Source organism: Drosophila suzukii (assembly GCF_043229965.1).
Source record: "Drosophila suzukii chromosome 2 unlocalized genomic scaffold, CBGP_Dsuzu_IsoJpt1.0 scf_2c, whole genome shotgun sequence".
Taxonomy (NCBI): domain Eukaryota; kingdom Metazoa; phylum Arthropoda; class Insecta; order Diptera; family Drosophilidae; genus Drosophila; species Drosophila suzukii.
In genome coordinates this window covers 10,802,492-10,830,490 of record NW_027255896.1, presented here as the reverse complement: position 1 = coordinate 10,830,490, position 27,999 = coordinate 10,802,492, and the positions used below count along the sequence as shown (strand labels likewise).

At 39.6% G+C, this 27,999-nt stretch overlaps 1 protein-coding gene and 1 long non-coding RNA gene across 4 annotated transcripts; one reads left to right on the top strand and one right to left on the bottom strand.

The window, feature by feature from the left end:
- Positions 1 to 1,373: 1,373 nt before the first annotated feature.
- Positions 1,374 to 26,556, bottom strand: LOC139354205 (coiled-coil domain-containing protein 40-like). Of its 3 annotated transcripts, none has more exons than XM_070998447.1 (3): positions 25,637 to 26,555; positions 25,441 to 25,574; positions 1,374 to 1,987 (listed from the first exon to the last, which is right to left on the bottom strand). In XM_070998447.1, the coding sequence occupies exons 1-3, from the start codon at positions 26,449 to 26,451 to the stop codon at positions 1,389 to 1,391; spliced, it is 1,548 nt and encodes a 515-aa protein (XP_070854548.1). In that variant the 5' UTR covers positions 26,452 to 26,555; the 3' UTR covers positions 1,374 to 1,388. The 3 variants fall into 3 exon arrangements, with proteins under 3 accessions (XP_070854548.1, XP_070854547.1, XP_070854549.1); XM_070998446.1 differs by having other exon boundaries at positions 25,441 to 25,583; positions 25,637 to 26,554; XM_070998448.1 differs by lacking the exon at positions 1,374 to 1,987 and adding an exon at positions 24,425 to 24,759 and having other exon boundaries at positions 25,441 to 25,583; positions 25,637 to 26,556.
- Positions 23,161 to 24,759, top strand: LOC139354206 (uncharacterized). The gene is made up of 3 exons (XR_011605316.1): positions 23,161 to 23,341; positions 24,270 to 24,423; positions 24,623 to 24,759. It is a non-coding gene; the product is annotated as an uncharacterized lncRNA (long non-coding RNA).
- Positions 26,557 to 27,999: the final 1,443 nt, after the last annotated feature.

The following is a 27,999-nucleotide window of genomic DNA, read 5'->3' as shown; positions in this document are numbered from 1 at the left end:
TATTCTTGATCAGGATCACTATCCGAGTCGTCCTAGCCATGTCCGTCTGTCCGTCCGTCCGGATGAACGCTGAGATCTCGGAAACTATAATGGCTAGGCTGTTGAGATTTGGCATGCAGATTCCTGAGATTCTTACGCAGCGCAAGTTTGTTTCAGCAGAGTGCCACGCCCACCCTAACGCCCACAAGCCGCCCAAAACTGTGGCTCCTACAGTTTTGATGCTAGTATACAAATTTTAACTGAAATGTATTGTCCTCATCAACACCTATCGATTGACCTCTATTGAATAGTTTTAGCTCCCAAAATATAATAACAGGGACTACACACCAGATGTAAAATAAGGTAAGCTACGAATTTAGTAATGCGACTGAGCCTAAACATAAGAGTTAAAAATATAAAACTTATTTAAAATCCTAATATAAAGATAAGATATATTTTAAAGGAAATAACTTATTCACTGTGCTTCTCGACTCTAGGCTTGTCTAATATGTCTCCCCGGCGGGTAAAGACGGCAGCATCGCGCCTATGTTTCATAAGTAGGCTGGCATGTTTAAGGATATCAAAATTGGTTTTCGTCAATTGCTCGTTTACGTATATGCTCGAAAATGGCAGCGTCTCAAAACCGAGCAGTTGCAAGCTCACCTGCGATTTAACTATTCGCCGGTTCACAAATCGCCCGCTTCTGTAGATCTTTCGCGCAGGAGATCCACTTTTACTATGATTACACATGTACAGATCCAAAATCCGGAGGGGTGTAATAATGTTTTCAAACAGTTTCGGTATTGCTGATAGCCTTGAGATACCTCGGTAGTTACATGCGTTTTAATTGCTCCCCTTTTTATGAAGTGGGAAATTGCGGGTTTCTAAAGACAAATTAAAAAGCTTTTGCAGTGGTCTACACAAGGTCTCTGCGCAGTACCAGATCCCAGAGAGTAGACTGGTTTAACCCTTTGCAAGTATAAAAGAAGTGAGCTTTCACTAACACCAGGTATGTGTTTGAGCAACATACATGTTCAAAACAGTTTATAAACCAATTAATTAGTTTATAGATTGGCTAGATTCGTTTTTCGAAATTTTAAACAACAATTTTATTTATTATTTATTAATTCAATTTAAAATTAAAAATAATAAGTTTCGAAAAGATATACTATTCAACGTATTAGTGAAATTTTCATTCCAATTACTGAGACGAGTATCAAAAAATACGGATACTGATTTTTATATTTCGAATTTTTTTGATAGATGACTAAAGTGGCGTTTGACGTTTGACGTGGAACGACTCATATACTTAGTTAGGTCTAAGTCTTCCTTATTCCTATCAATACAATACAGTTTCTGATCAATACAATATTCCCTTTTACTGTACAAGTCAATTATATATATATATATTACAGAACCCGAAGCATGCGAGAAAATAATACACTTACCTTCAAATTTATAGGATTTCCAGATATACCACCAAACAATTTTTCCATTTGTTCCAATTTATTGTTGACCTTTTCAAACATTTTCATTTTAATTTCTATTTGAATGTGCATTTTTTTTAAGGTATTTTCAAGGGTGTTTGATTTTTCTTCAAAATTTTTTAAATTTCTTGTTGTACTTTCATTATATTTTCTTGCACTAAAGACTACACATCTAAGTTTTTCAACTTCAAGCATTGATGATGCCAATTGATTTTGAACTTTTGACAATGACAAATCAATATTACGACGTCGTTCCTGAGATTTAGTTAGAAGTTTTAAACGGTAAGCGGTTGCCATGTCGGTAATTAGGTGATCTTGCACCAACTTTAATATGGCGTCCTCAGAGTGAATTTTTTTGTTCTGATATTTTTCCAACGTTAAGTCCAGCTTACGGGTTTCAGATACAAGTCGCATACCCTCTCGCATTGCTTCCTGCAGATCAGATTCCGTCGCATTCAATAACTCTGGTAATTCATCTAGTTTTATTTGCAGCCGGATAAGCGTTTCATTTTCATTTTCACCTTAAAAATATGTAACCAGATTTTAGGAAAACTTATAAGGGGATCGAAAAGTATTCTTAAAAAAGTATTGTAAAATAAAAGGAATGTTTTACACCTATAGATTCCCATATATTTGCTATAATTCCTTACAGATCAGAATTTTTGTATTCGGAAGATTTGTATATAAATATACGAATAGTTTCTATATTATATTTTTATGATAAATAATTCTAATAATAATAATACACTAGTCGACATAAGTATTTTGACGAATCATAAGTTAAATACACTCTAGGTTTAAACTTACAACATTTTGGTATCAATGAAAAGGTATCTTAAACTCCGTTTGAATAATACAAAACTTTACCTGGTAACTACACAATTTATAGGCATGATCGATATCCAGGCGAGGAGGAGGAGTCTTATTTGCCGTAGACTCTACCCTCACGTTAGAAGAGGTACCTGCTGAGGAATTCTATAATATTGAATTCATGTGTAAGGCTATAGTTTCCTAATAGTGTTATGTATATCACCTGATTGTACCATTCAGCCTGCATCTGAAGTCTCGGACTATTTAAATCATCTTTTTGCTATACAGACAGTCTCAAATAAGCTGACCAATGTAGACCAATTGTAGTTATATTTTTTAATATACCCGGAAAGTCGTGCGCAGATGAAACATCGAATGTCTTACTTCCATTAGATCATATTGATTTCACTGAAGGCTTGTAGCGAACAGATTTTGTTGATCTGCTCGCTACTAGATTCGTGCGGCTAGCTCAGTAGACTGTGTTTAACCGACAGGCCACAATGCATAATTACCGCAGCAATTTATGGGAAGTTTTTTAACCCTTCACAGTGATATCTTATCCGTTCTGAACCTGTAGCTTGTATTTTATCCTGACTCCGTGTTTCTGTCCAAAGTAGCACCTCTTTGAGGTCTCAATCGACACTCGTGCTGTGTTAGTAGAAACATCAGAGAAGTCAGCTAAGCGATTACATTATAATCGCAAGGCGGACTTTCGGAGGCTAAACTTTTATATATCAGGGTTTGATTGGTCCGATCTCTAAAATATGAATATATATAAATATTATCTATAATATCGTAAATTCGTTTTTAAATATTTTGCAAGGAGCTTTTACAAGGAACTGAAAAACTGGATCCAACACAAAAAGTCTACATCTCGGTTCCAGACAGCTCCATTGAAACCGTCGAATGCAACCCCTTGCGTCTTCTCTTCAACTGCAGGATCTCCCTTCATTGGGTAGTTTAAACGTTTCCAAGAACGTTTCCAAGAAAGTAAGCTTTGCGAGCGTTCTAAAATCCAACCTAGCAGGCACTACCCCCAATGATGAAATATCACTTGTAACCTGCTACCAACCTAATAAGCAGAAAGATACCAAAATGGAAATTTTAACACGTAACCTGCAACAAAGTATGCAAGAGCTCATGAAATTTATGGAGACGACCATGCAAGCTCTGCACACGCACTTAGGGTTCTCGCCTTGTGACTCCAAAAGGAAGGCAACTGTACAACGCCATTATAAATGTTGGCAATAGGCTGGACCTGCTTCACCCACATACTGGCCAACAGATCCCAGAAACCAGCCATACTTGATTGGCTTCACAGTTAAGAAAAAAATCGCACGTAATCTTATCAGCGCCAAATCTGTCAGACCTATCGTCGCACCACTCGTCTGTGCTTCATAGTCTACACCAGCGGCCAGAAACCATAGATAATCCTTCCAATATAACATCAAACAGAACGAACTGGCTCAAATTTAAAAAGTTCGTAAGCTCGCACATTAAGCTAAACCCATGGCTGAGCAACGTAGAAAACATAAAGAACTTCACCAATATATAAGAGTCATCACAATGATACCTAAGCTTGGAAAAGACCACACAGTTGCCTCACCTTATATACCTGTAAGTCGCCTATCATGTTTGTTAAAGCTCTTTGAAAAGTACCTGTTGACCCGCATTCTGCCCTATCTAAAAAACCACAATATAATCCCAGCGCATTAATGCGTATAACATCGGAAATTTGAATCGCATTTGAGAACAGGGAATACTGTACTCCCATATTTTTGGACGTCTCTCAGGAGGTTGACATAAAATTACTTTAATGCCAACTAGCGGCACTCACAAGCTCCTAAAGTCATACCTCCACAATATGAAATTCGCGCTAAGATTCAACAAAACTATATCTGCTGACCATAACATCGAAGCTGAAGTTCCTCAAGGCAGTGTTTCTCTATACTTCCGATATTCCCATGAGCGGACGACTGACTATGTCTACGTTTGCTGACGATACTACAACCATTAGTCGATCAAAATGTCCACAAAAAGCATCAGCGCAACTAACAGATAAACTAGTTGCTGTTGAAAAATAGCTGGACGGCAAATAAAGGTCAATGGGCAAAAGTGTAAGCACGTAACATCAAACAATATTGTGCCTTCCCATCTAGCAATAAATATTAGGAACGCGTAAACTAATTTAAAATAAGCTGAAATAATAACATACTATTTTATGATTTGAATTCTTTTTTTAAGTCAAGTCAAGATTCTAAAATTAGTATCGAATCTAAATTGAAGAGCTTTTTGATATTTCCTTTAAAGCGCCTTAACTGAAAACTGAAAACCCATTATACCCGTTACTCGTAGAGTAAAAGAGTATACTAGATTTGTAGGAAAATATGTAAAAGGCAGAAGAAACGTTTCCGACCCCAAAAGTATATATATTTTCTTGATCAGGATCACTAGCCGAGTCGATCTAGCCATGTCCGTATGTCTGTCCGTCCGGATAAACGCGGAGATCTCGGAAACTATAAGAGCTAGGCTGTTGAGATTTGGCATGCAGATTCCTGAGCTTCTTACGCAGCGCAAGTTTGTTTCAGCAATGTGCCACGCCCACTCTAACGCCCACAAACCGCTTAAAACTATGGCTCCTACAGTTTTGATGCTAGAACACAAATTTTAACTGAAATGTATTGTCCTCATAAATAACGCCGACAAACAGCCCACAAACTTCAAAAAATCGTAAATATGAACGCGAATATCTCAGAAACTATAGAAGTTTGAGAATTGGGACTTCAGATTGAAATTCCGTAGCCTTGTACGCAGTGCATGTTTGTTACGCAAAGATGCCATGTCCACTTCAACGCCTACAAACAGCCCAAATCTGTGGTGCCCACAATTTTAATGCTAGATAAACTGAAATGTATTTGTCTTATTAGTACCTATCGATTGATCCAAAAAAAAGTTTGTCACGCCCACTCTAACGCCCACAAACCGCATAGGCCTGTGGCGCCCACAATTTTCATGCTAGAAAGAAATGTTAACTGAAATGTATTAGTCTCGTCAATACCTATCAATTGACCCCAAAAAAAGTTTGCCACTCCCACTCTAACGCCCATAACGCATAAATCTGTCTACCACCCGCATAACCATATATTGGTTCCAAGTGCGAACGACATATACAAGGATCTGCCTTCTTGTGCATAGGTACTTATACTTAAAGCTTATTAAAGCTTGAAAATAAGTTTTTCATGAAGGTTCCTGAGTTTCTTACGCAGCGCAAAAAAAGGTCGCCACGACCATAACGCTTAAATCTGTCTACCGCCCACATAGCCATATATTGAGATACTCGCGATCTGGCGCATTTCAATCTCGCTTTCCTGCTTTCATATCTCAATTTCGTTTTTGTCCCTTTAGCTGAGTAACTGGTATCTCATATTCAAGGTACTCGACTATAGCGTTCTTCCTTGCTTTAGAATAGAATAATAGGTTCTAGTAGATAACTCCTAATTAACTGACCCTCCATATCTATCCGGCAAGCGATGCTTGGAATGTTCTTCATTCATAAGCTTATTCGAAGGGAAATTGATAGCCCCGACATTGAATGAACCTTTCAGAGTATTATGTTTTGACAATAATGGACTTAATCCTATTATCTTAATAATCTTATAACGATAAATTCAAATGATTATTTCTAGCACAGAATTAGATCCTACACTTTTCATCGATCTTTACGCGCGAATTCTTGCAGCACGACACACGGCAGCGCCCCTCGGTCGGTTGGACGGGAGGAGTGGCCGCGAAAAAGAAGACCAATTACCAAGTGCTATGGTTCAGTAGTGACCGAGTAACATGCCGTCTCCTATAGGGCACAGGCTAAGAGCTGTCTTATGAATCTAAGTGTTCTATCCAAGCTCTCGGATTGACACGGTCGGCATGACGAATCTTGGTTACGGGATACTCTTCGGTAAGGGCCGACACGACAAGGGGATGCAGCACGACTTTGAATTTTCCTCTCCTGGAGTTTTCTTTGATTTGGTCCCAGCAGGCTTGAACCGCTCCAGATAAGTTCCACTTACTATAATTTCCGGTCATACAGCCAGTTTTTAGAACCCTATTTCGACTAACTTTCTGTATGATATATTGTCTAGATCCAAAAGTGATTAATCAAACGCAACGGCATTTAATATATGTATTTCAATTCCGTTATTTGTACCCGACTATACTCCAGTTTCCTTTGCCCACAATTGTACAATTGAAACAATTCCAGTATATATTTCAGTGCTACTATTCAACAAAAATATTTCTTAAACACATTTTCTATTTCAATTGTGTGTAACATATAAATCAGCCACAGTAAAAAATTCCCGATCATAAAACTTTTCCCTAAGATTTGCCCTCTTTATTTTTTACAGTGTTCCAGCTGTGTGTGTATATTTACATACATATTCTAATACAGTCCACTCTAAGTACTCTTTCTTATACAGTCCACTCCAACTACTTTTCTCGACCTACAAATACAGCTAAACTATTTCTAAAATTAAAAACAAAGTTACAATATCCACAAATTTACTCCAGCAATTCGTTTGCAATTTAGTTTTGCAGGGGACAAACAAACGCACCGACATACAAACATAAGCGAAGTCGTTTCAATTCTCGCAACGTTATTCCGCTATTCGAACCCCACATATGTACATATGTATACGTATATGATATTTTCGCCAGTGCACAGTGGGTCACATACAATATTAAAGTCCGTAATTCTTTACATAAGTCCGACCATCCGATATAATAAATATTTATTGACTCTGCCTATCCGACAGTGTGACCGTATATATTTACAATCTTAACTGGTTCCTAAGTTCAATTTGATTCCAATCCGTTTCCTTACTTCTGAATTAAAATTCTAAATTATTTACACCAGTAAAATCCGCTTTAACCCGATTTATGGCCACAGCTGACTGTCTGATCCACTTTGAGGAAACTGTGAACGCTCCAGGTGCTCCTACCCCAACGTTATCCGCCTGTAAAATCCGACGAGATCACTTCAATTCCTTGTGGCAAACGGTAAGGGCAGCATACGACGTATGCTCCGACTGCATTATAGCTGCAGGCGAGAGCGCTGCACACACGAAATCCATACTAAAGTCCAAGTATTACCAAACTTACTCCACTTATGAAATATTTGCCGCCCAGCTGATAGAACAAATCCAAAAAGGCTCCACCCAAATACCTCAAGCTCCAGTAACTCCGTCTCAAAATTCCACGTCTTATGGCTGTCGGCTCTCTCCTATCGACACAGACGTTTTCTCTGTCGATTATCTTCGCTGGGCGACTTTCCGGGACCTTTTCACGGCAATATACATAGACAATCCGAGTCTAACGCTTGTCGAAAAATTATTCCATTTAAATTCAAAAACAAGTGGCGAAGCTCATTCCATAGTTTCAAGATCCCCACTCACCAATGATGGCTTTCGCTCAGCCTGGAATAACCTAACTGAGCGTTTCGAAAATAAGCGATTGCAGGTGAACAGTCACCTGAAAACACTTTTCAATGTGCAATCCATAGCACAGGAGTCGGGAGCAGCCTTAAAGGAACTTCAACGCACTTTTCAAGGTTGCTTAACTTCCTTAAAATTTTCCGGTGTTAATATTGAGAATTGGGACCCTATCCTGGTTTATATGTGCTCGACAAAACTACCAAAGCTCACTCGCTCATTATGGGAGCAATCCATCCAAAATAAAGCCGAAATTCCTACGTGGCTTGAGCTTGATTCCTATTTGACAGAGCGCCATCTAACTCTTGAAGCCGTTGATAGCTTCCGATCTGCCAATTTCCACCACGTCCAGTCCAAAGACACAAATCGAGTGGCAGAATTTCCAAAAATAAATTCTTTCAACACAAGGCTAATTCCGATACCCAAAGGCTGCGATCTGTTTTCGAAGAAGAACCACCCCGTGCGTATATGTCCACGCTTCCTACGAATGACGGTAGACGATCGCCTAGCCTATATTCAAAGGAAGCAGTTGTGCTCCAATTGCTTTGCAAACAGCCATCAATTCCGGGATTGCACAAGCGCTCACAACTGTCTCACCTGCCAAGATCGGCATCACACATTGTTGCATCAAAACAGCGGCCCTACTACTCCGCCGATTCCATCCGACCCTCCAAGGCCAGTATCCGCCTCAGTTCCACACATCATTTTGTCCTATTCAGCGCAAGTTTCCGTACAAAAAGTCTCCCTAAGAATACTCCATCCAAATATTGGGTTCCATACCCCACCTTGGATGGCAGACGTACTCGAGGTATTAAATCCTACCAATGCCGAGTCTGCCAAAAGATCCATCCTCTACGGAAGTGCCACCACTTTCTACGGCAAAGTCCCCAGAATCGGCTTCAGGAAGTATATATCCAGAAGTACTGCTCCAATTGCTTGGCTCACAATCATTCCAAGGACTCCTGCCGCAGTGGTCACCTCTGCCACAAGTGTGGAAAGGCCCACCACACTCTCCTACATACGGACGACCGATCTTCACTACCAACATATCCCTGAGCCTACTATCCTGAGGTTCTTGCTACGGGTGTCCTCGCAAGAGAAGGAGGAGAATGTTTACGTGAAAAGGGCGTTAAATTTCAGGAGGCAGTGTCGAGCGGCAGTTTTATCCAGATGTCAACATCTCGCGCGCTCGCACTGCCGTCCGCTCCCCCTCTCCTTCTCTCCCCTAAGTCTCCGCTCTGCTCTGGAGCGCTTAAGTTAAGTTAGGCTTAAGCAGTTCTTATTTCCAAGTGTACAAATAAACATCTATGCACGTCGCGTAAAAACCCCAAAGTATCGACGCAGTTGGCATATACACATTTCAAAACAAGCACACCAGTTCATATTGGGATATTGGGAAGCGAACTCGTATCTTAAAATCCAGTGCAGAACTTACTTCAATAAAGCTAAATACAACAATAGCGAATCTTCCTGGAACTTATAACACAAAGCTAAGCCTATACAAAAAGGAAAAAAGAATACCAAAGCGAAGCTTCCTGGAATACTTACCATTTAAACCTATACAAAAAAAAAGAATATCGAAACGAAGAGAATGGGCTAACTTCTGCAGTAGCATAGAATCTACTGCGGAGGCATCCAGACTCAGAAGAATCTTAGCAAAATTTCCAGCAACCGTTTGCTACTTAAAAAGCAATGCAATTACCTGGACGGAAAACAGCCACGAAACCCTTCAACTCCTGCTAGACACCCATTTCCCTAAAAACACCCAAAAAGTGGAGGACCTCTACATAGAGGAGAATCTCGAAGATCAGAGCATAGCCAATATCTCAAGCCCTGACCGCATCAAGTGGGCTATTAACTCTTTTAAGCCCTTCAAATCCCTCTGAACTGACGGGTTCTTCCAGGCCCAACTTCATCGGACACTAAACACATCCCTCCCTATGCTGATAGCCATCTTCCACGGCTGCCTAGCACTAAACCACATTCCATCCAGGTGGCTGAACATTAAAGAAATATTTATACCGAAGGGCGGCATACCCTCCCACATTACCTCAAAAGACTTCTCTCTTTCTTTCAGTTGAAGACCCTGGAAAGGCTAATCGACAACCACATCAGGCTAACTACCAACCCAAGCCTACTCTCCAACGCACAACAGGCGTACCGTAAAGGCAGATCAACAGATACCGCCCTCCCCTCCCTAGTACCTTGTATAGAAAGGGGATTCCGCAAAAGGTATACTCACTGGCAGCTTTTCTAGACATAAAAGGCCCTTTAAACACCTTCATTCCAACGGCTATCACTGGTGCTCTGACTAAACTGGGCATTCAACGGCCTATAGTGCGACTTATACACTATTGGATCAGCACACTCTACCAGGGCTGTCAGTAGAGGAAACCCCCAAGGGGGTGTACACTCACCTCTTCTATGTTTTATAGTGGTCAACAAATTACTATCACTTCTAGAGGAAGCGGGCACTAAAGTGGTTATCCTACTGCAGAGTAAATTCCCTCAAACTCTTTGCAATCTGATGATGTTTCTACGTGAACAGCGGAATGTTAACCCAGAAAAGAACGAACTGGTTCTATTCACAAGGAAGTATAAGATACCAAGTCTAACTCTCCTAAAACGACACCAAACGCGCCTAACCCTTTGCAACCAGACAAAGTACTTAGGTGTCATCCTTGATAAAAAACTCAACTGGACAGACATCATCACAGACCGCACACGTAAAGCGGCCATAGCACTCTGTACAAAAGCAATAGGGAGGAATGAGGTTTGTACCCCGTAATAGTAAGGCACATTCTTCTCCACGGAAACATCGTCTGGTGACCTTCCATAGAAATGAAATGTAACCTTAAGATCCTTCACAAGATCCAAGGAAGGGCAGAGCTTTTTCTCAGTAGGGCGCTCCGCACCACCGCCACTAAAGCATTGTATACAATCTTCGACCTTCAACCCCTGGATTTACTTGCCAAAAGCTGGGCATCATCAACAGCGCTGAGGCTCCGCGAAGCAGCGGCCTGGACAACAGGCTCAACATGTCACTCCAGTATACTAACAAATCAGCAATCCATACCACAGAACGGACTACGTTCCACACATAGTAAACTTCTAAAAAAAGTACAGACTGGGACAACCTCCCACACCAATTTGAAAACGATGTCAATATATACGTAGTCGGCCCCAAGCTTAACTCCCAAGCAGGTGGGGGAGTATTCTCTCATGAACTGGACATTAAAGTCTTATTTCGCCTATACAGGGCGAAAGCATTCCCAAGCTCCTATGTTTCCTAAAAAAACAATCTGGTTCGAGAATCCCAAAAACCCATGCGCTAAGGAAAGGGAACTGTACACAGATTACATGGTATCACAAGGAGCCAAGTGTGACCTAAGTGGGGGGATAAGTTGTCTTATCTTTAACCATAGTCGTTAAAAGTTCTTTGATATTTAATTATGGACCAGGGACCGAAAATAACATTTAAAATAACAGGCCAAGTGTGACCTAAGTGGGGGGATAAGTTGTCTTATCTTCAACCATAGTCGTTAAAAGTTCTTTGATATTTAATTATGGACCAGGGGCCGAAAATAACAGTTATTTATTTAAGTCCTTATGAAAAAGTATAATCGAAACGTAATAAGAAATTTCCGAGCATACATATACATTGGTCTACTCCTAATGTAATCAGTTTATCAATAAGCTTCGTACTGATATTAACATATGGCCCTTTACATTTTGGGATAGCTATCTTGATTGTCCTGGAGTGCTGTCAAAATATTAAACCATTATAAAGTCCCCGTTTTTTGTACTGCGCAACTTTTCCTTTTTTTTTTATTATAATGTTTTTCGTTGTTCACCTGTGCTTCTTTTTGCTTTTGAGCTGCTTCTCTTCGAAGTATATCTAAATCTCTATTTTCTTCTACATTATCCATTTCCATTGGTCTACTATAAGCACGAAAATAATCTGATAAAGCTAGTATAACTTCCTGGTCTTTGTCGGACACAGTCTTATAAATTTGGTAAATACATCTAAAGCAACAAACAAATGCTTCAGAAATCTTCCTTCATCAATTGTTCAAGCTTAAATGGTTTATTTCCTTTCAGAATACTATATGAAAATCCTTCACTTCTCCGGACTAAGGCGAATATGCAATACTTTTTTTATATGTCTACCAACTTTTTTGGGAACCAATATGTCCTCACAATTGCGGTTATGACCTTGTCCTTTCCTAGATGCCCTAATTCGTTAAGATATTTAAACAGTATCAGTTCTTACACTTCCTCCGGAACATACCATAATTATCTTCCGTCATTTACTTTTCTATACACCACACCATTTCGCTGCTGACGCAGTTTGTCTTCTGATTTATCTAATTTTCGTTTTATTTCTTCTAGACTTGTATCTCTGTGCTGGCAAATAATTAAAATATCCTCAAAGCTATTAGTGTCGACTACGCATATGTTTGAACATCTGCTTAACGCATCCACACGCTGCATTCTCTTCTCCGGCCTGTGCTCTACAACCATATCATATTCTGATAATTCTAACGCCCATCTAGCTATCCTTAGACTTAACTCGACTTTGTTTACAAATTACAATTTGTGACTACCTTAAATTTTTTTCTTTGAACATTAAACCGAGACCTCTTTAACGCATAAATAATCGCAGTTTCTAATACGAACTATGAAACTTAGCTTTATCTTTTGTGGTAGCTTTGCAAAAAAAATTTAGGGATGTAGCTTAATATCTTCTTTTCTTTGAAACAAAAACGCACCAAACCCTAATTTGCAGGCAGCTGTGTGTAACTCCACTTCATCGTTATAGTCGTTATAGTGGTTGATTTTCTTTCTCAAAACGTAAATTCTTTATCTTTCAAAGTCAAAAAATCAAGTCAACCAACAGCACGTAAACAACAAGTTAACAAGTCAAGTCGTCGGAAGCAGCGCCGTGGATGCCCTACAAGGAGCGAGATCGCTACGTCGAGGCGTTCGGAACTGGGACAACATGGGTTTCCGAATTAAGACACAGGTAGCTGAGGCACAGAGGGCATCACACGGCTAAGTCAAGGCCGTTTTTTCCATACTTTGTCACGGCCACGACCCGGCACATCGCCCGGCGGGTCTGTCAGAGTCGAGAAATAGAGTCCTGCGACGAGGAGCCGTAAGCTCGAGGGAAAAGTTGTCGAAACCCAGTGTGCTTTGCCCGACTGAGGAGGACCTGGCGCGAAGGACGAGCGGTCGATCGATTTGTGTTTTCAAGAGGCGTTTGACTGGAGAGCCCAGCGATTAGAAGCGAAGTCCCGGGACAGCAACTGACCGAAACCCCGAGTGCCAGAGAGCCAAACTACCAGCCAGGAAGGTTCGACCGGGTAAGGTTCAGCAAGTCCCGAAATGGCAATCGTCCAAGACCTCAAGGGACAGAGATCACGATACGTTCATCGTCGACATCACAGGCAGCCACGTCACGACCGCCACGGAGAACTCATTGGGGAGCGCAGGAACGTCACGGACGACAAGCAATAGGGTGAGGCTGGCGTAAAACAAAGTGAACTGCCAGGCAGCTTCCCGGCGTTAGCCTTGATTGTCAGCGATAACTGAGCGAAGCCCTTGTGGGACCGTCCGGGACGGAGCAAGGGAAAGGCGTTGCCCTGGAGAGCAAGGCATCTGTTCACTCTAGTCTGAGAACGGTAACGATTCCCTTAGCCCGCAAGGCCGATCTCTCTGCGAGTCCAAGGCGCGACAAGCGGTCTCGAGTCAACGCGTCGGCGAGCGAGCAGAGGCGAGGGACATTACAAGCATCTCGAGATACAGGAAGGACTCAGCGATCACCGAGTCAACGCATTGACGAGCCAAGACGACAATTATCAGCAGCCACTGTTATAAGTAAAACGAAAATAAACCCACTGTTGTCCTTTGTGTTTGTGCCTAACCGAAGTAGACACTTCCGGGTCACACCGCGGGACAAGGGGGTAATGAGCACTTGTCGCTGGCACGGGGACGCTTTGCTGGCAGGACGATCGCGTCGCGGCAATGGTAACGATAGTTACTGCGATGCCGGACCACAGGCGATGCTGAACTGCGCTGAGGTTGAGCTAACGTAGGTTAGCTGCTAGTGGAGATAGTGTATTACGAGCCCTATTCCCAGAGGTAGGAAGTAGAACCGCGGAGTTATGAGATGCGTTGATAACTGTTTTATTCTTCATTTGAAACATGTTTATATACAACTTGAAACACGGAAGTTTAGTGTAATGATTAGTGAAGTGAGCTAAATTCTAAAGTAGGTCAGGGAATTATGATTATGGTAGCAGTTTGCGTAGTTGGCTTTGCGTGAGACATATAATATGCTGATCAGCAATTCTCATATGCAGTGGATGCTACTGAGCGCCTGGTACTGTTCCCAACTTGGCTACTGCTTGATTTGTTGGGTGTGGTCATGTTGAGTACCTTTGGGTACAAACACTTTGAATCTTTTGCTTTCTTACTGATCTACGGCTCAGTCACGTCATATAAATTTGGTGGGACGAACACAAAATCTATTGAGCTAGTCGCACGAAACGAAATCTTTTGAAGCCGGAGCATAGCCCCAAAAAACTTAATCAACCTTGTCCGTGACAGGAATATTTTAAATTGCTTCTATGCCTTATTGTTTACGTGAATACTCTACACTTGTAAAAATTCGCACTTGTCCATCCTTAATTCCAATTTGTTTTTTACTAATCTGTTAAATACCTCTTTCATTGTTTCATAATGTTCTTCTATATTCTCACTAGCTGTCATAATATCATCCATATATATAATTCCGTATTATGGTTTCAGTCAGAAGTTAGCAGTGAGGGAGACGTTTCCAACCCCATAAAGTACATATTTTCTTGATCAGCATCACTGGACGAGTCGATCTAGCCGTGTCCGTCTGTCGGTCTGTCCGTCTGTCCGTCCGTTTCTACACAAACTGGTCTCTCAGTTTTAAAGCTATCGGGCTGAAAATATCCCAAAACTCTTATTTCTTTTGCAGGTAGTATATAAGTCGGAACCAGCCGGATCGGACAACTATATCTTATAGCTCCCATAGGAATAATCGGAAAAAAAATGTTAAAAAACTATATCTTTGGTGTTTTTTAACATATTACCTCCTTTCCTTGAAAATAACATTTTTTAATTAGTTTTGAGTTTCGAATTAAATTTTATCAAAATCGGAAGACTATATCATATAGCTGCCATAGGAACGATCGTAAAATTGGTGGGAAAATAATATGAAACAAATTATAGCTTCGGTGTTCCTTAACATATAACCTCCTACGCTTGGAAATAACATTTTTCAATTTGTTCTGAATTTCGAATTAAAGACCGACAGACGGACATGGCTAGATCGACTCCTCTAGTGATGCTGATCAAGAATATATTTACTTTATTTGGTCGGAAACGTCTTCTTCACTGCGTTGCAAACTTCTGATTGAAATCATAATACCCTCTGCAAGAGTATAAAAACGAGCCTGGAGCATTACTTCAATGGTGGTTCGGAAAACTGTTCATGGAAATTATTTGAATAAATACAAAGATACAAATTGTGTTTTATTTAATGCAATAAAATGGAGGGGGGGCCGTGGATGGCCATATCGTTCATGGCCGTCACTGAAATCACGGTGCAGCATTTTTACATCCATCATGTGTCCTTTATAGACAGCACTCCAAGTATAACATGAAAAAAAATTGTACATGATTTTTATAGGAACTCATTTGAAACCCTAATTAGGTTTATAGGAACTCATTTATAAATTTAATTATGCTGTGGGGGTGGAGTCCATTGGCCTCCGCGTGGTGCGTCTGTTGCCTGCTGCCGTATGGCTTGGTGTGGTGGTGACCATTGGTCATTTCCCCGTGTCTCCTGGTTGTCTGTATTCCCGCATCTTCTGCATGTGACCTGCGTTGGAAATGCCGACTTGGTCTTCGAGATCTTATTCTCCTGTGCGAAAGCTTCCCATTCTTTTTCGAGCTCTCCGTACTCATCGGCTAATATCATTAACGTATCCAGGTCCGACACTTTGTACGCTCTTAGGAAGATCCTTAGACTTGGGGTGCAGTTCTCTTTGATGATCCCTAAAGTCTCTTTCGTAGAATAGCTGAGTGGCCTCACCATCGTCTGCCTGTCGATCATGTAGTCCTTAAACGACTCGCTGAATCACTGCTTCCGTTGTAGGACCTGGTCTGCCATCCTGGTGAAGAAATCTCTCGGCAGAAAATATGTGTGGAAGCTTTCCATGAACTCCGACAAGTTCTCCATTGCTTGTTTTTGGCAATGAACCACTTTAAAGCCCTTCCCTTAATTAATTCCGGCATCACTTTGGGGATCATATCTAAAACCAGATTTTGGCTTGACTCTCTCCTGTGCGCCTCTTTTTGCAAGTCAAGCTCGGGCTTGTCACTATGTTCTCCCTTTCAGAGTTCGTTAACGTGATGCTTGGACCGGGTCTGTCTTGGTATGTTGCTTTCAGCTCGGCCCAGATGTCGACGAGTTGTGGGTCGTTCTCCGTTTCTGAGTAGTTTTCCGACAGTGCCTTCCTCATGTCGTCCAGCCTGCTCTCCAGGGCGACATTAAGCCTCTGCGCGACATGGGCTAAGTCCTCCTTCTTAAGGCGGTAAATCCACTTCTTTCCCATTTTTATTGTGTTGGTCTCACTGTTGGGACTATCACGTTGGGCGCCAGATGTAACAAACTGATTTTGTTGGTCTGCTCGCTACGAGATTCGTGCGGCTAGCTCAGAAGATTGTGTGTTCGTGCCACCAAATTTATATGACGTGACTGGCCATACACAGTATAAATCGCAGCTATGAAAAAAGGTTGTTCCAATGAGTAGCAAGAACAAGCTGTTTAGTGCAGCAATGCGGTCAGTCCTTTGTTACGGAGAGCAGGTCTGGGGCATCTCACCATATGAAGAAGTTGAAAGTCTTCTAAGATTTTTCTTAAAGAAAATATTTCGTCTACCCAGCTTTACTCCGAACAGGATGCTATATCTTGAAACCGGACTGTCGACGATGCATATCTTTACAGCTGAAATGCACATCAGGTATCTCCAGAAAGTGGTCACCATGCACGAACACAGGCTGCCACGAATTCTAGCGAACTATTTGTTGCAGGAACGTAGGCAATGGGTCATAGAATTGGAGATGCTTACCGAGAACTACGGGGAAAGACTACAGTTAGGCGATCTTTCACAATGGTCGCAATGGGCGAAGAGTATTTTGGTACATATGGACGAAACCTATAGGACTTAGTTCAAAACGGAATCAAGGAGAAGCACATTTCGGATGACTCATAGGTCCCTAAAATTTGATCTGGGAGTTGATAACTATTTTACTGACGCTTTTACTGTTGAGAAGATCCGTACCATTTTCATGGCCAGGGGAGAAATCCTCCAACTAAGCTATATCCCAAACGTGACAGCCAGCGACACTGTGTGCCCGATCTACAATATGAGGGAGCAGGAAATCGTCGTGGACTTTATAGGAAGCTGCCCCATTCTACGGAGATCCGCCTGCTACATTTTGGTAGGGCTCAGCTGCAACCGCATGATGTATTCAATTCGCTGGATGGGCAATGTTGGTCAACTCTCAACTGTTAAACTGATTGGTAGAGCGATCTGATATCTGGGGAAGACCCGGAAAGTCAGGTGTAGTACACTGTGCAGTTTTGACACTAAGAAAGCGGAGATCGACAGACGGTTAAAACAAGCAAGTCGATATATTTTATTTCTTTTTTAAATCCGTTCTTGTTTGTATACAAATTTGTGAATACTTTTTATTGTAAAATTGAAATGCCGTTTGATCAATATATTTTTTATAAATAAAGAAAAAAAAAGGAAGAACAATAGTCGAGTACCTCGACTATCAGACCAAGGGACCAAAGAGAAATGGAGACATGCAAGCAGCAAACCGAGATTGAAATGCGCCACCTACCCGTGATCTCAATGTATGGTTATGTGGGCGGTAGACAGATTTAAGCGTAGAGTGGGCGTGGCAAACTTTTTTTTGGATCAATCGATAGGTATTGACGAGACCAATGCATTTCAGTTAAAATTTGTTATCTAGCATGAAAATTGTAGGCGCCACAGGTTTGGTCGGTTTGTGGGCGTTAGATTGGGCATGGCATATTCTTGTAACAAACTTGCGCTGCGTACAAGGCTACGGAATCTAAATCTGAGATCCCAATTCTCCATCTTTGATAGTTTCCGAGATATCCGCGTTCATATTTACGGTTTTTTTTAAGTTTGTGGGCGGTTTGTGGGCGTTAAAGTGGGCGTGGCAAACTTTTTTTGGGTCAGTTAAAATTTTTATTCTAGCATCAAAACTGTAGAAGCCACAGTTTTAGGCGGTTGTGGGCGTTAGAAAGAGCGTGGCACATTGCTGAAACAAACATGCGCCGCGCAGGAATCTCAGGAATCTGCACGCCTAATCCCAGTATTGTGGTTCTTATAGTCTCAGAGATATGAGCGTTCATACGGACAGACGGACATGGCTAGATCGACTCGGCTAGTGATCCTGATCAAGAATATATATACTGTATGGGGTCGGAAACGCTTCCTTCCGCCTGTTACATACTTTCCGACGAATCTAATATACCCTTTTACTCTACGAGTAACGGTTATAAACACTACACAGCGTATAAGTAAATAGGGTAAGATTTTGTCAACTGCGCAAAAAAGAGATTTATTTTCTTCAAATTCGCGTATCTTAGATGTAATAATCAGTAATCTTTTAAAATTTGTTAGTTGTCCATTAAAGTAATAAAAAAATCTGCCAACGGCTTGCACAAACATCGTGAAGCTATACATGTTTTTGAGGTGTGTATTAAAAAATAAGGGTACCACAAAAATAATTTGCACCTCATATGCAGGCACTATGGTTAAAAATTAGGCAAACAACAGAAAACTCTGAAGTAGATCATATTAATGCACAAGCAATATAAAAAACATAGATGAATTTAGGTACATTACTGTCCAGCCTAACATCGATGTTATCTGTATCTCTTAAATGGCGAATATTTTTACTGTAACTTTTATTTGTACATGGAGAAGGCGTGGGGGTTTTTGTCAACCAGAAAGTTAGTTACAAGATTATACAAAAACACAAAATTAATTATATTATAGTCAGAACATAATACTCTGAAAAGTTCATGCAGGTCATAGTTAGATCTACAATGATTTAAAATCAGGGGAATGTAATTTCTATTTTATCTGCACGGAACAGAAAAGTTTAGGCGGCTAAACAAGTCGGGGCTATAAATATCACATCGAATAAGGTCATAAGTAAGGACTGCTCCAAGCATCGTTCAGCGGTTGGCTAGGGAATGTAAGTTAATTAGGTGTAATCTACTAGAATAAGAAGGTAAATTCAGGTTAGGCATCCCAGTTAAGTCGCAAATAGCAAAAAGTTCTTCTGTACAGATTCGATAACATCAACATGAATTCTGTATTTGGGACTCCAGACGGCAGATCCATACCCAAGTGTCGGGCGGACAAGCGAAATAAATAAGGTCCTTGTGATATAATGATCATCAAATTCCTTTGAGCACCTTTTAATAAAGCCAAGCGCACCCCTAGCTTTATTCACCATGGACGAAATGTGATCAGCAAATATCAGTGTTGGGTTATTAGAGTTATTCTATCCAAAGAGCCCTCCCTCAAAGTGTAAGTCGCATATTGAAGGTTGACTCGACAAAAAGTCATTACCTTACACTAAGAGCCATTTAAATTCAGTTAATGGCCAGAGCACAATGTTTGAAAACTATTCAAATCGGATTGTAAGTTGGACTGGCAAGAAGTATCCTTGTACTGCAGGCATAATTTAACGTCATCTGCGTACATTAGTACACGAGAAAAGAGCTATAACTAAAGGATGGTCACTTATAAATAAAGTAAGAAGTAGCGGCCCCATGTGGCTGCCTTGCGGGAAACCGAAGGTAGCGTGGAGTACACAAAAAAAAAGACAAAATAACTCTTTGTGTTCTGCAATTCAGATAACTTAAGATCCATCTTAAAAGCTTTGGGATCGCTGACAATTAAGAGATACCTCTCTATTTGCATATTTCCACTTTGCTACCTTTCTTGTGGAGAGGGATTCCTTTCACAACAAAATGATACAACTTTTTTAACGAAGATATTTTGTACGAACGTACATTAATCGTTCCAGATGTGAATTAAGCTTTAATGCATAGAGTATTTAATAAGTGCGTGGAGGGACGTGTATATTATTTTATGGTTTGCCTGAAATAAATGAAATTTAAATGAATTAAATTTTAAAATTAGCGAAATTGCGTTAAGTAATGACAAAAGTTCCCTAACAAATGATCAACAAATTACGTTTCAAAAAATATTACAAAGTGTTCGAAATGAAAACGAGCCCTTAGGGCTCTCTCTCTCAATAAAAATGTAGCATTAGCTGTTTGTTTTTCAGGGATAGCTGCTACATTGTTAAGTGGAGGCCGCACAACCTTTTCTGTGTTTAAGCTTTCTTTATATTTAATAAACATAGAAACGACATGTTGCTCCATATTTAAACGGTCTAATATTTTGTCTAATATTTGCAGCGGAAGCAGGCATGGCGGCCTAACGGCTACCAGATAAGCGGCGAATTAGCGCGTAGTAACGGCATGGCGTAGAGAGTTTGGAGAGTGAAAAGTTGGAAGCCGAGAGGTTGGAGAAAAAGGGGTTAGAGAAAGAGAGATTAGAGAAAGGGAGCTTGGAGAACGAACGCTTGGAGAAAGAGTTTCGGAAACCGAGAGGTTGGAAAGAAAGAGAGTGGAGACTTCGATGGCAGAGTGACCGGGCGTGTAGGCATGGCAAGTGGGTGGGCGTGGCAAAATTTTTTTAGATCAATAGATAGGTATTGACGAGACCAATACATTTCAGTTAAAATTTGTTATCTAGCATGAAAATAGTGGGTGCCACAGGATTGGTCGGGTTGTGGGCGTAAGAGTGGGCGTGGCAATCTTTTTACGGAATCTAAATCTGAGATCCCAATTTTCTACGATTTTTTGAAGTTTGTGGGCGGGTCAATCGATAGGTATTGATGAGAACAATACATTTCAGTTAAAATTTTTATTCCAGCATCAAGACTGTAGGAGCCACAGTTTTGGGCGGCTTGTGGGCATTAGAGTGGGCGTGGCACCCTTCTAAAACAAACTTGCGCTACGCAGGAATCTCAGGAATCTGCATGCCTAGTCCCAATATTGTAGCTCTTATAGTTTCCGAGATCTCAGCGTTCATACGGACAGACGGACATGGCTAGATCGACACGGCTAGTGATGCTGATCAAGAATATATATACTTTATGGGGTCGGAAACGATTCCTTCTGCCTGTTACTTACTTTCCGACGAATCTAGAAAACCCTTTTACTCTACGAGTAACGGGTATAAAAATTAATTATGTTTGTCAGTTTGTCCCAAAATGATGTTTTAGGATACTAGATGGTGTTAAACTGCCCGATATAAGAAACTTTAGTTCTACCACTTTTGAAAAAACCCGCTAGTTTAGCGGGAAAACAGCTATAACAATCGAAACTTTGAAAGTCCCTAACTTTTGTACTACTAAAGCTACAGACTTGTGCTGTTCCTAGTTGTAAAGGTATTTTGAAATTCAACAAACGACCCTGAACGTAATTTGTCTAAATACAATATTTGAAGAATAACGACAGAAAAAATGTTTTTTTAATTTTTTTTTAACATTTTAAAAACGGCTCAAACGATTTTTTTTTAAACTTTTATTTGTATAGCCCTTGAGACTTCTTACATTTTGGTACTTAACACGTTATTGTAAAAGTCACGTTTAAAAGTTATTCAAAAACAAAAAGTGCGACTTTGGCCAGCTCAGAACAACTAACGCCACATGAGCATTGCATTTGTGTGTGCGTATCCGAACTCTCTGATTACATACCCTGCAGTTCCACAATTGAGTTAAGCGCCCAATCATCACGAAGCCGACTGCGACGTCGGCAGAGAAGCCAGCGACGCCGGCAGAGCTGAGCGCAACGGCGGCAAAGCGACGCGCTCTCAGTCGGGTCCGCAAAGAGAACGATCAAAAAGTAATTTTGGGCTCTCCCTCTCTTGCCATGTCTCAGACGGAAAAGTGCGTGTGAAGGGAAGAAGGCCCAGCAACTAAAATATATAGGCTTTTGTGCACCCTTGCCTTTTAAATAATGCGACATTTGTGTAGTCGAATATGTCTATAAATACCCTGCTTTTATGTGCAAGATACATAGACCAAACGGGACATGCCAAAAAAACAGAACAACAACAGATTAGCACAACCGTTGTTGTTGTTGCTTGTTGTTTTTCTGGAAGGCACGCGTTTTTTTTTGTCTTTTTCACTTGCGTTTACTGAAATGAAGGAGTTAGAAGTTCAAGCAAAACTACCAGCAATTAACTTTGTTATATTTAATAAATCAGTGGCTTAAAAGAGAAAGAGAAACGATTCCCAGGTAAGTCTGTCGCAGACCAATAATTTTGAAAACAATGATAGTAAAAAACAAAATATGGGAAATGCAAGGTTCCCAAAAAAACACGTGGCGAAAAAAAATAGCTGTGAAAAATATTAAATGTTGACGTGAAAAGCAACAAATGGTGCATATAATAAACAAATGAACAAATCTGTGAAAGAATTTAAAAATCTTATTGAGTGCAAAGTTTCTGGGGACAAAAATGAATATTAATAACATTTAACAACAATTCTTACTTTTGTGTACGTATTTAAATAAAAATCTCAAACATCTCCAATTTTCAGTTCCTGGAAGTGTTATTTTTTTTCCTCAACTGCAATATAAATAAATGTTTTAATAAATAATAAAAAATACATAAATAATGTGTGATATATTTTTCGTAATAAATGTTTACAACAAAAAAGTGACCGAAAACAAAAGTTAGCAATTTCTACCGATAAAAAAAATTTAGTAAGTCCAACGGTTTTATATTGCATTGTAATTTTTTTTGCCAAGTTTTTCATCCATTGCGGTTTTATTTACTTAAAGTGTACAAATATTTAAATCAAAAAAATTTTTAACAAAATAAATTATTTTTAAGAAGAAAATAGATATTATAAATATTTATAACGTAATAACAAAATATTGTTATTTGTTTTAAAATTTTTCATTTTATTTCTTTATTATTATACTCGTATATTATTTGTTGAAAGTTTTAAAAAGTAGTGCCCCAAAGCGTTTTTGCCTTGCCACGAGTGTATAATATTTTTCTTAATTTTTCTAGTTAGTAACCATTTAAATTTTTTAGAGGATTCCCAGAGCGCCCGGCTGGACAGTAAGTTTTTTTTTTATATTTGGATAATAATAGTAATATTTTGTATTTTTCTTTACATGTTATTTAGAGATGGAAAAAACATAGAGGAGCTTCTGGCGGAAGTTAAAGGTATCAACCAAGGCCTCAATGCCCTTACAGAGGCAGTGGGCTCCCTAACCGCCTACGTAAGGCAGTCGGCCAAAGTGGATACAAGAATTGTCGAGACCATGGAGCGCTCCTTCCCTCTAAGGACCTCCAAGGGATCGACAGTAAACTAGTGCACCCACTTTCGGAGAACTATGTAAGTTATATTCTTGTTATACCCGTTACTCGTAGAGTAAAAGGGTATACTAGATTCGTCGGAAAGTATGTAACAGGCAGAAGGAAGCGTTTCCGACCCCATAAAGTATATATATTCTTGATCAGGATCACTAGCCGAGTCGATCTAGCCATGTCCGTCTGTCCGTCTGTCCGTCTGTCCGTCTGTCCGTCTGTCCGTCTGTCTGTCCGGATGAACGCTGAGATCTCGGAAACTATGGGAGCTAGGCTATTGAGATTTGGCGTGCAGATTCCTGAGCTTCCTACGCAGCGCAAGTTTGTTTCAGTAGACTGCCACGCCCACTCTAACGCCCACAAACCGCCCAAAACTGTGGCTCCTACAGTTTTGATGCTAGATAGAAAATTTTAACTGAAATGTAATGTTCTCATCAATACCTATCGATTGACCCAAAAAAAAATTTGCCACGCCCACTTTAACGCCCACAAACCGCAAAACCCTGTGACGCCCACAATTTCCATGCTAGATAAAAAATTTTAACTGAAGTGTATTGGTCTCGTCAATACCTATCGATTGAATTGAAAATTTGCCACGCCCACTTTAACGCCCACAAACCGCAAAACCCTGTGACGCCCACAATTTTCATGCTAGATAAAAAATTTTAACTGAAATGTATTGGTCTCGTCAATACCTATCGATTGATCCAAAAAAAAATTTGCCACGCCCACTCTAACGCCCATAACGCTTAAATCTGTATACCGCCGGTAGGTGGCGCATTTTAATCTCGCTTTGCTGCTTGCATATCTCCATTTAGCTGAGTAACGGGTATCTGATAGTCGAGGTAATCGACTATAGCGTTCTCCCTTGTTTTTTAATTATATTTATTTCGTAGTCGAGGCTTTCGTTCTTAGCTTTACTTATCCATTTTTTTAATATTTTCTTATATTTTTAGACAAAGCTGATGGTGACGCTACTTAAAAATGGAAGGCTGAGCCGTTCCATACTAAACGTGCTGTCAGAGGACATTGTTCTGTCCTACAATTTGGAGGGGGGCCAGAACAAGAAGAAGCTCAAAGCTTACCCAAATTTCGTACGCGCCTTGTTAAGTAAGTTTTTATTGGGGCCGAAAGTAACTATTGTTTGTAAGTTTAATTTTTAAAAGACTTCTGGGATTTTTACATTGAATGCCAAAGATAACATTTCTTTTATTATAAATAAAACTTACAAATAACGATTACTTTCGGTCACTCGTTTTTATTCTAGTCTCGTTTTATTTTTAAAACTAATTTTTTCGTATAATACTAGATGCAATCGCTATGGTGGAGCCCTCGGAGCCTCCCGAAAAAGCACTGCAAAAAGCAATGAGGTGCGTTAAAAAATAGTTAACGCCGGCCCCAGATGCTGAAGAGCCAACGACCCCGATAACACCGGGAACCCCGGAGCTGAAATTTTAAAACAAATAAATAAAAATAAATAATTACAACTGAAATTATATTCGCTGCTAAGCGCTTAACGTGTGCTGAATGTGTGCTTTTTCCGCTGCTCAATCGATCGCTCAACATGTGCTGAATGTGTGCTTTTTCCGCTGCTTAATCGAGCGCTCAACATGTGCTGAACGTGTGCTTTTTCTGCTGCTCAAAAAAGCGCTCAATGCGTGCTATTTTTTGAGCACTGACGAACCCTAGGACATGCCTATGTTAATTTAAGCACTTAGTTCCATACAAATTGTGCGCTCATCGAGCGCTCAGTGATGAGCTTTTTGCAGTGACTGAGTGCTCAATAAGCGCTGAATGGTAGTTTCCGAGGAATGTAGTATAACCCTATACTCTACGAGTAACGGGTATAAAAATTGCGTTAAGGTGTTCATATGATTTCAGAAGTTACGTCCTTTCGTAATTTAGATATTTACAGCCATTCTTCTGCTAACCTAGCGGGTTTTTAGAAAAGTGGTAGAATTAAAGTTTCCTATATGGATTACGTAATTTAAGGTCAGCCACTATGAGAACCATTTTCACGATTTCATGTTGTATACTTGTGTTATTAATAATAACCAAAGTGATAATAATCAAACTTTCTATAAATGAGAGCTTTATGATCCTAACAAAAAACTTTTAGATACTTACAGTCCCTTCTTAATAGACTAGTATCATCAGACAGTCGTCGCTTGAATAACTCCAGTTTTTTATAAAGTTCCATTTCTTTTCCAATTTGTTTCTTGATTGCTTCTATTCCTGCCAAATTTAGTTTTATTGATTCCCTGTGTTTACTGGGAGTAGACTTAAAATTAAAATGAACTTTTAAATTTGTATGGATGCTCACCGTATAGTATCTTGAACTTGAAATAAAATGTTGTCTCTTAACTGAATGGCTATAATAACCTCGCTCCATGCTTGTGTTAGACGCTTATGCTCGTTTTGCAAAGCCTCTAGGTCTGTATTGGCATTAGCTATGCTCATATTTAAAATATAGACCACCTCTTTCATTGCATCCCCTTCCTTACAAATGAAATCCAACTCTTTCTCTCTCTTTTTAACTTCCATACCCAGGCGGTAAAAGAGTATATCCGACTTTACTTTTTCTTGAGATAGCTGGTTTTGTAGCTGTGCGTCTCTACTAACAATGCGTTTAGCATTTTTCACTTCATCTTCTACATTATAAACCCATTTTTTGATATTACTACCTAAACTTTGCAAATCTTCGAGTTCAGCCATTCTTTCATGATACAGCGCTTTTTGTGATTTGGCTAGTTTAATTTTTTCTTCATATTCCTTTTTTAAAGTTATTGAATTGAATTCTTCTATTTGACGATTTTTTAAATGCCTTTCAATTACAGCAGATATTTCATTAATTTGCTCTTCTTGAAATCCCATTTTTTGTTGCATGTCATATAAAGCCAGCCCCTGCTCTTGTCGTCGTTGTTCTTTTAGTTTAACTTGATATTTCATTTCTGCAATTTCGTTTTTTATGTCATTCTTAGTCCGTAATAAGTGGCCCTCTAGAGAGTCTTGAAACTTGCGCAGGAGCGGATGATTCGGGGGAAGAAGGGCCAATTGCTCTGGCTCAGGAGATGAGCCAGGATTAATTTCTGAAATATTGGCAAAATCACACGAATCGATATCTTCAGTGTAGGACATTTTTTTAATTTAACAAATTTCTTTAATATTTAATATATATGAATTTTCCTGCTAGTTTGCAGAGATATGAACCTTTTCTGAACGTCAGAATTGTTTAATACAAATAACAAAATGGTTGCTATGGCTTACTGTGGTTTTTTAGTTGCGTGGCAATATGGGGTAATACACGTCTGTTCCTTATTGAAAGAGTCGTATGATTTTTATAAAAATTAAAAAGCAAGTACTGAAATCGTAAGTCGTAGTTTTTGTCTTACTTTTTGAGAAAATCTTTTCGTTTTAACGTGCTCCCGCGAAAAGTTATTGATATCATTTCAGTACTGTAATGTTTTATGTTGTCACCGTTTCTTCCTACCCTGCAGTTCCACATTTGAGTTAAGCGCCCAATCATCACGAAGCCGACTGCGACGTCAGCAGAGCAGCCAGCGACGCCGGCAGAGCTGAGCGCAACGGCAGCAAAGCGACGCGCTCTCAGTCGGGTCCGCAAAGAGAACGCACAAAAAGTAATTTTGGGCTCTCCCTCTCTCGCCATGTCTCAGACGGAAAAGTGCGTGTGAAGGGAAGGAGGCCCAGAAACTAAAATATATAGACTATTGTGCACCCTTGCCTTTTGAATAATGCGACATTTGTTCGTAAATGATAAAACAACCATTTAAAATAATAGGTTTCTGTTTTAAAATATTTGTACTTCTTAAAAAAATTTATATGTTTATTAATATTATTTATTAATACGTGAAGTCTTCAAAATATATTTTTATATAACGATTTGCATAGTCGGATATGTCTATAAATACCCTGCTTTTATGTGCAAGATGCATAGACCAAACGGGACATGCCAAAAAAACAGAACAACAACGGATTAGCGGAACCGTTGTTGTTGTTGCTTGTTGTTTTTCTGGAAGGCACGCGACTTTTTTCGTCTATTTCACTTGAGTTTACTTACGAGTTAGAAATACCCGCAATTAACGTAGTTAAATGAAATAAACCAGTGGTTTAAAAGTGATACCTAACCTATACGATTCCCAGGTAAGTCTTTCGCAGACCAATATTTATTTAAATAGTGAGAGTAAAAACAAGTTAATGTACATTAAAAAAATGGATAATACAAGATTCCCAAAAAAACACGTGGCGGAAAAAAATAGCTTTGAAAAATATAATTTTTTAACGTGAAAATAAATAAATAAACAAATGAATGAATCTGTGAAAAAATTTGAAAATCTTATTGAGTGCTAAGTTCCTAGGGACCAAAAATCAGAGATGTTATGTTTTTATAACTTATGTTTTTTTGTATTAATAACATTAAAGCACAATTTTTTTTGTGTAAGTTATTAAACATGGCTATTTAAATAAAAATTTCCAACATCTCTAATTTTCCGTCCCTGGAAAACTGGTATTTTTTTCCGCATCTGCAAAATAAATAAATGATTTAATAAATAATAAAAAAATACATGAATAATTTTTTACAACAAAATAAAATAAATCAAGTGACCGAAAACAAAAGTTTGCAAATTTCTTCTCGATATTTTTTTAATTTTCTTATATTTTTAGACA

Bases quoted from the DNA above. Each gene is read 5' to 3' on its own strand.
- LOC139354205 (XM_070998446.1), bottom strand. From the start codon at position 26,451: ATGTCCTACACTGAAGATATCGATTCGTGTGATTTTGCCAATATTTCA. The intron at 25,584-25,636 runs GTGAGCATCCAT...GTCTACTCCCAG, and splicing joins CAAGTTCAAGATACTATACG to TAAACACAGGGAATCAATAA. The intron at 1,988-25,440 runs GTAAGTATCTAA...CATATTTTTAAG, and splicing joins TAGTCTATTAAGAAGGGACT to GTGAAAATGAAAATGAAACG.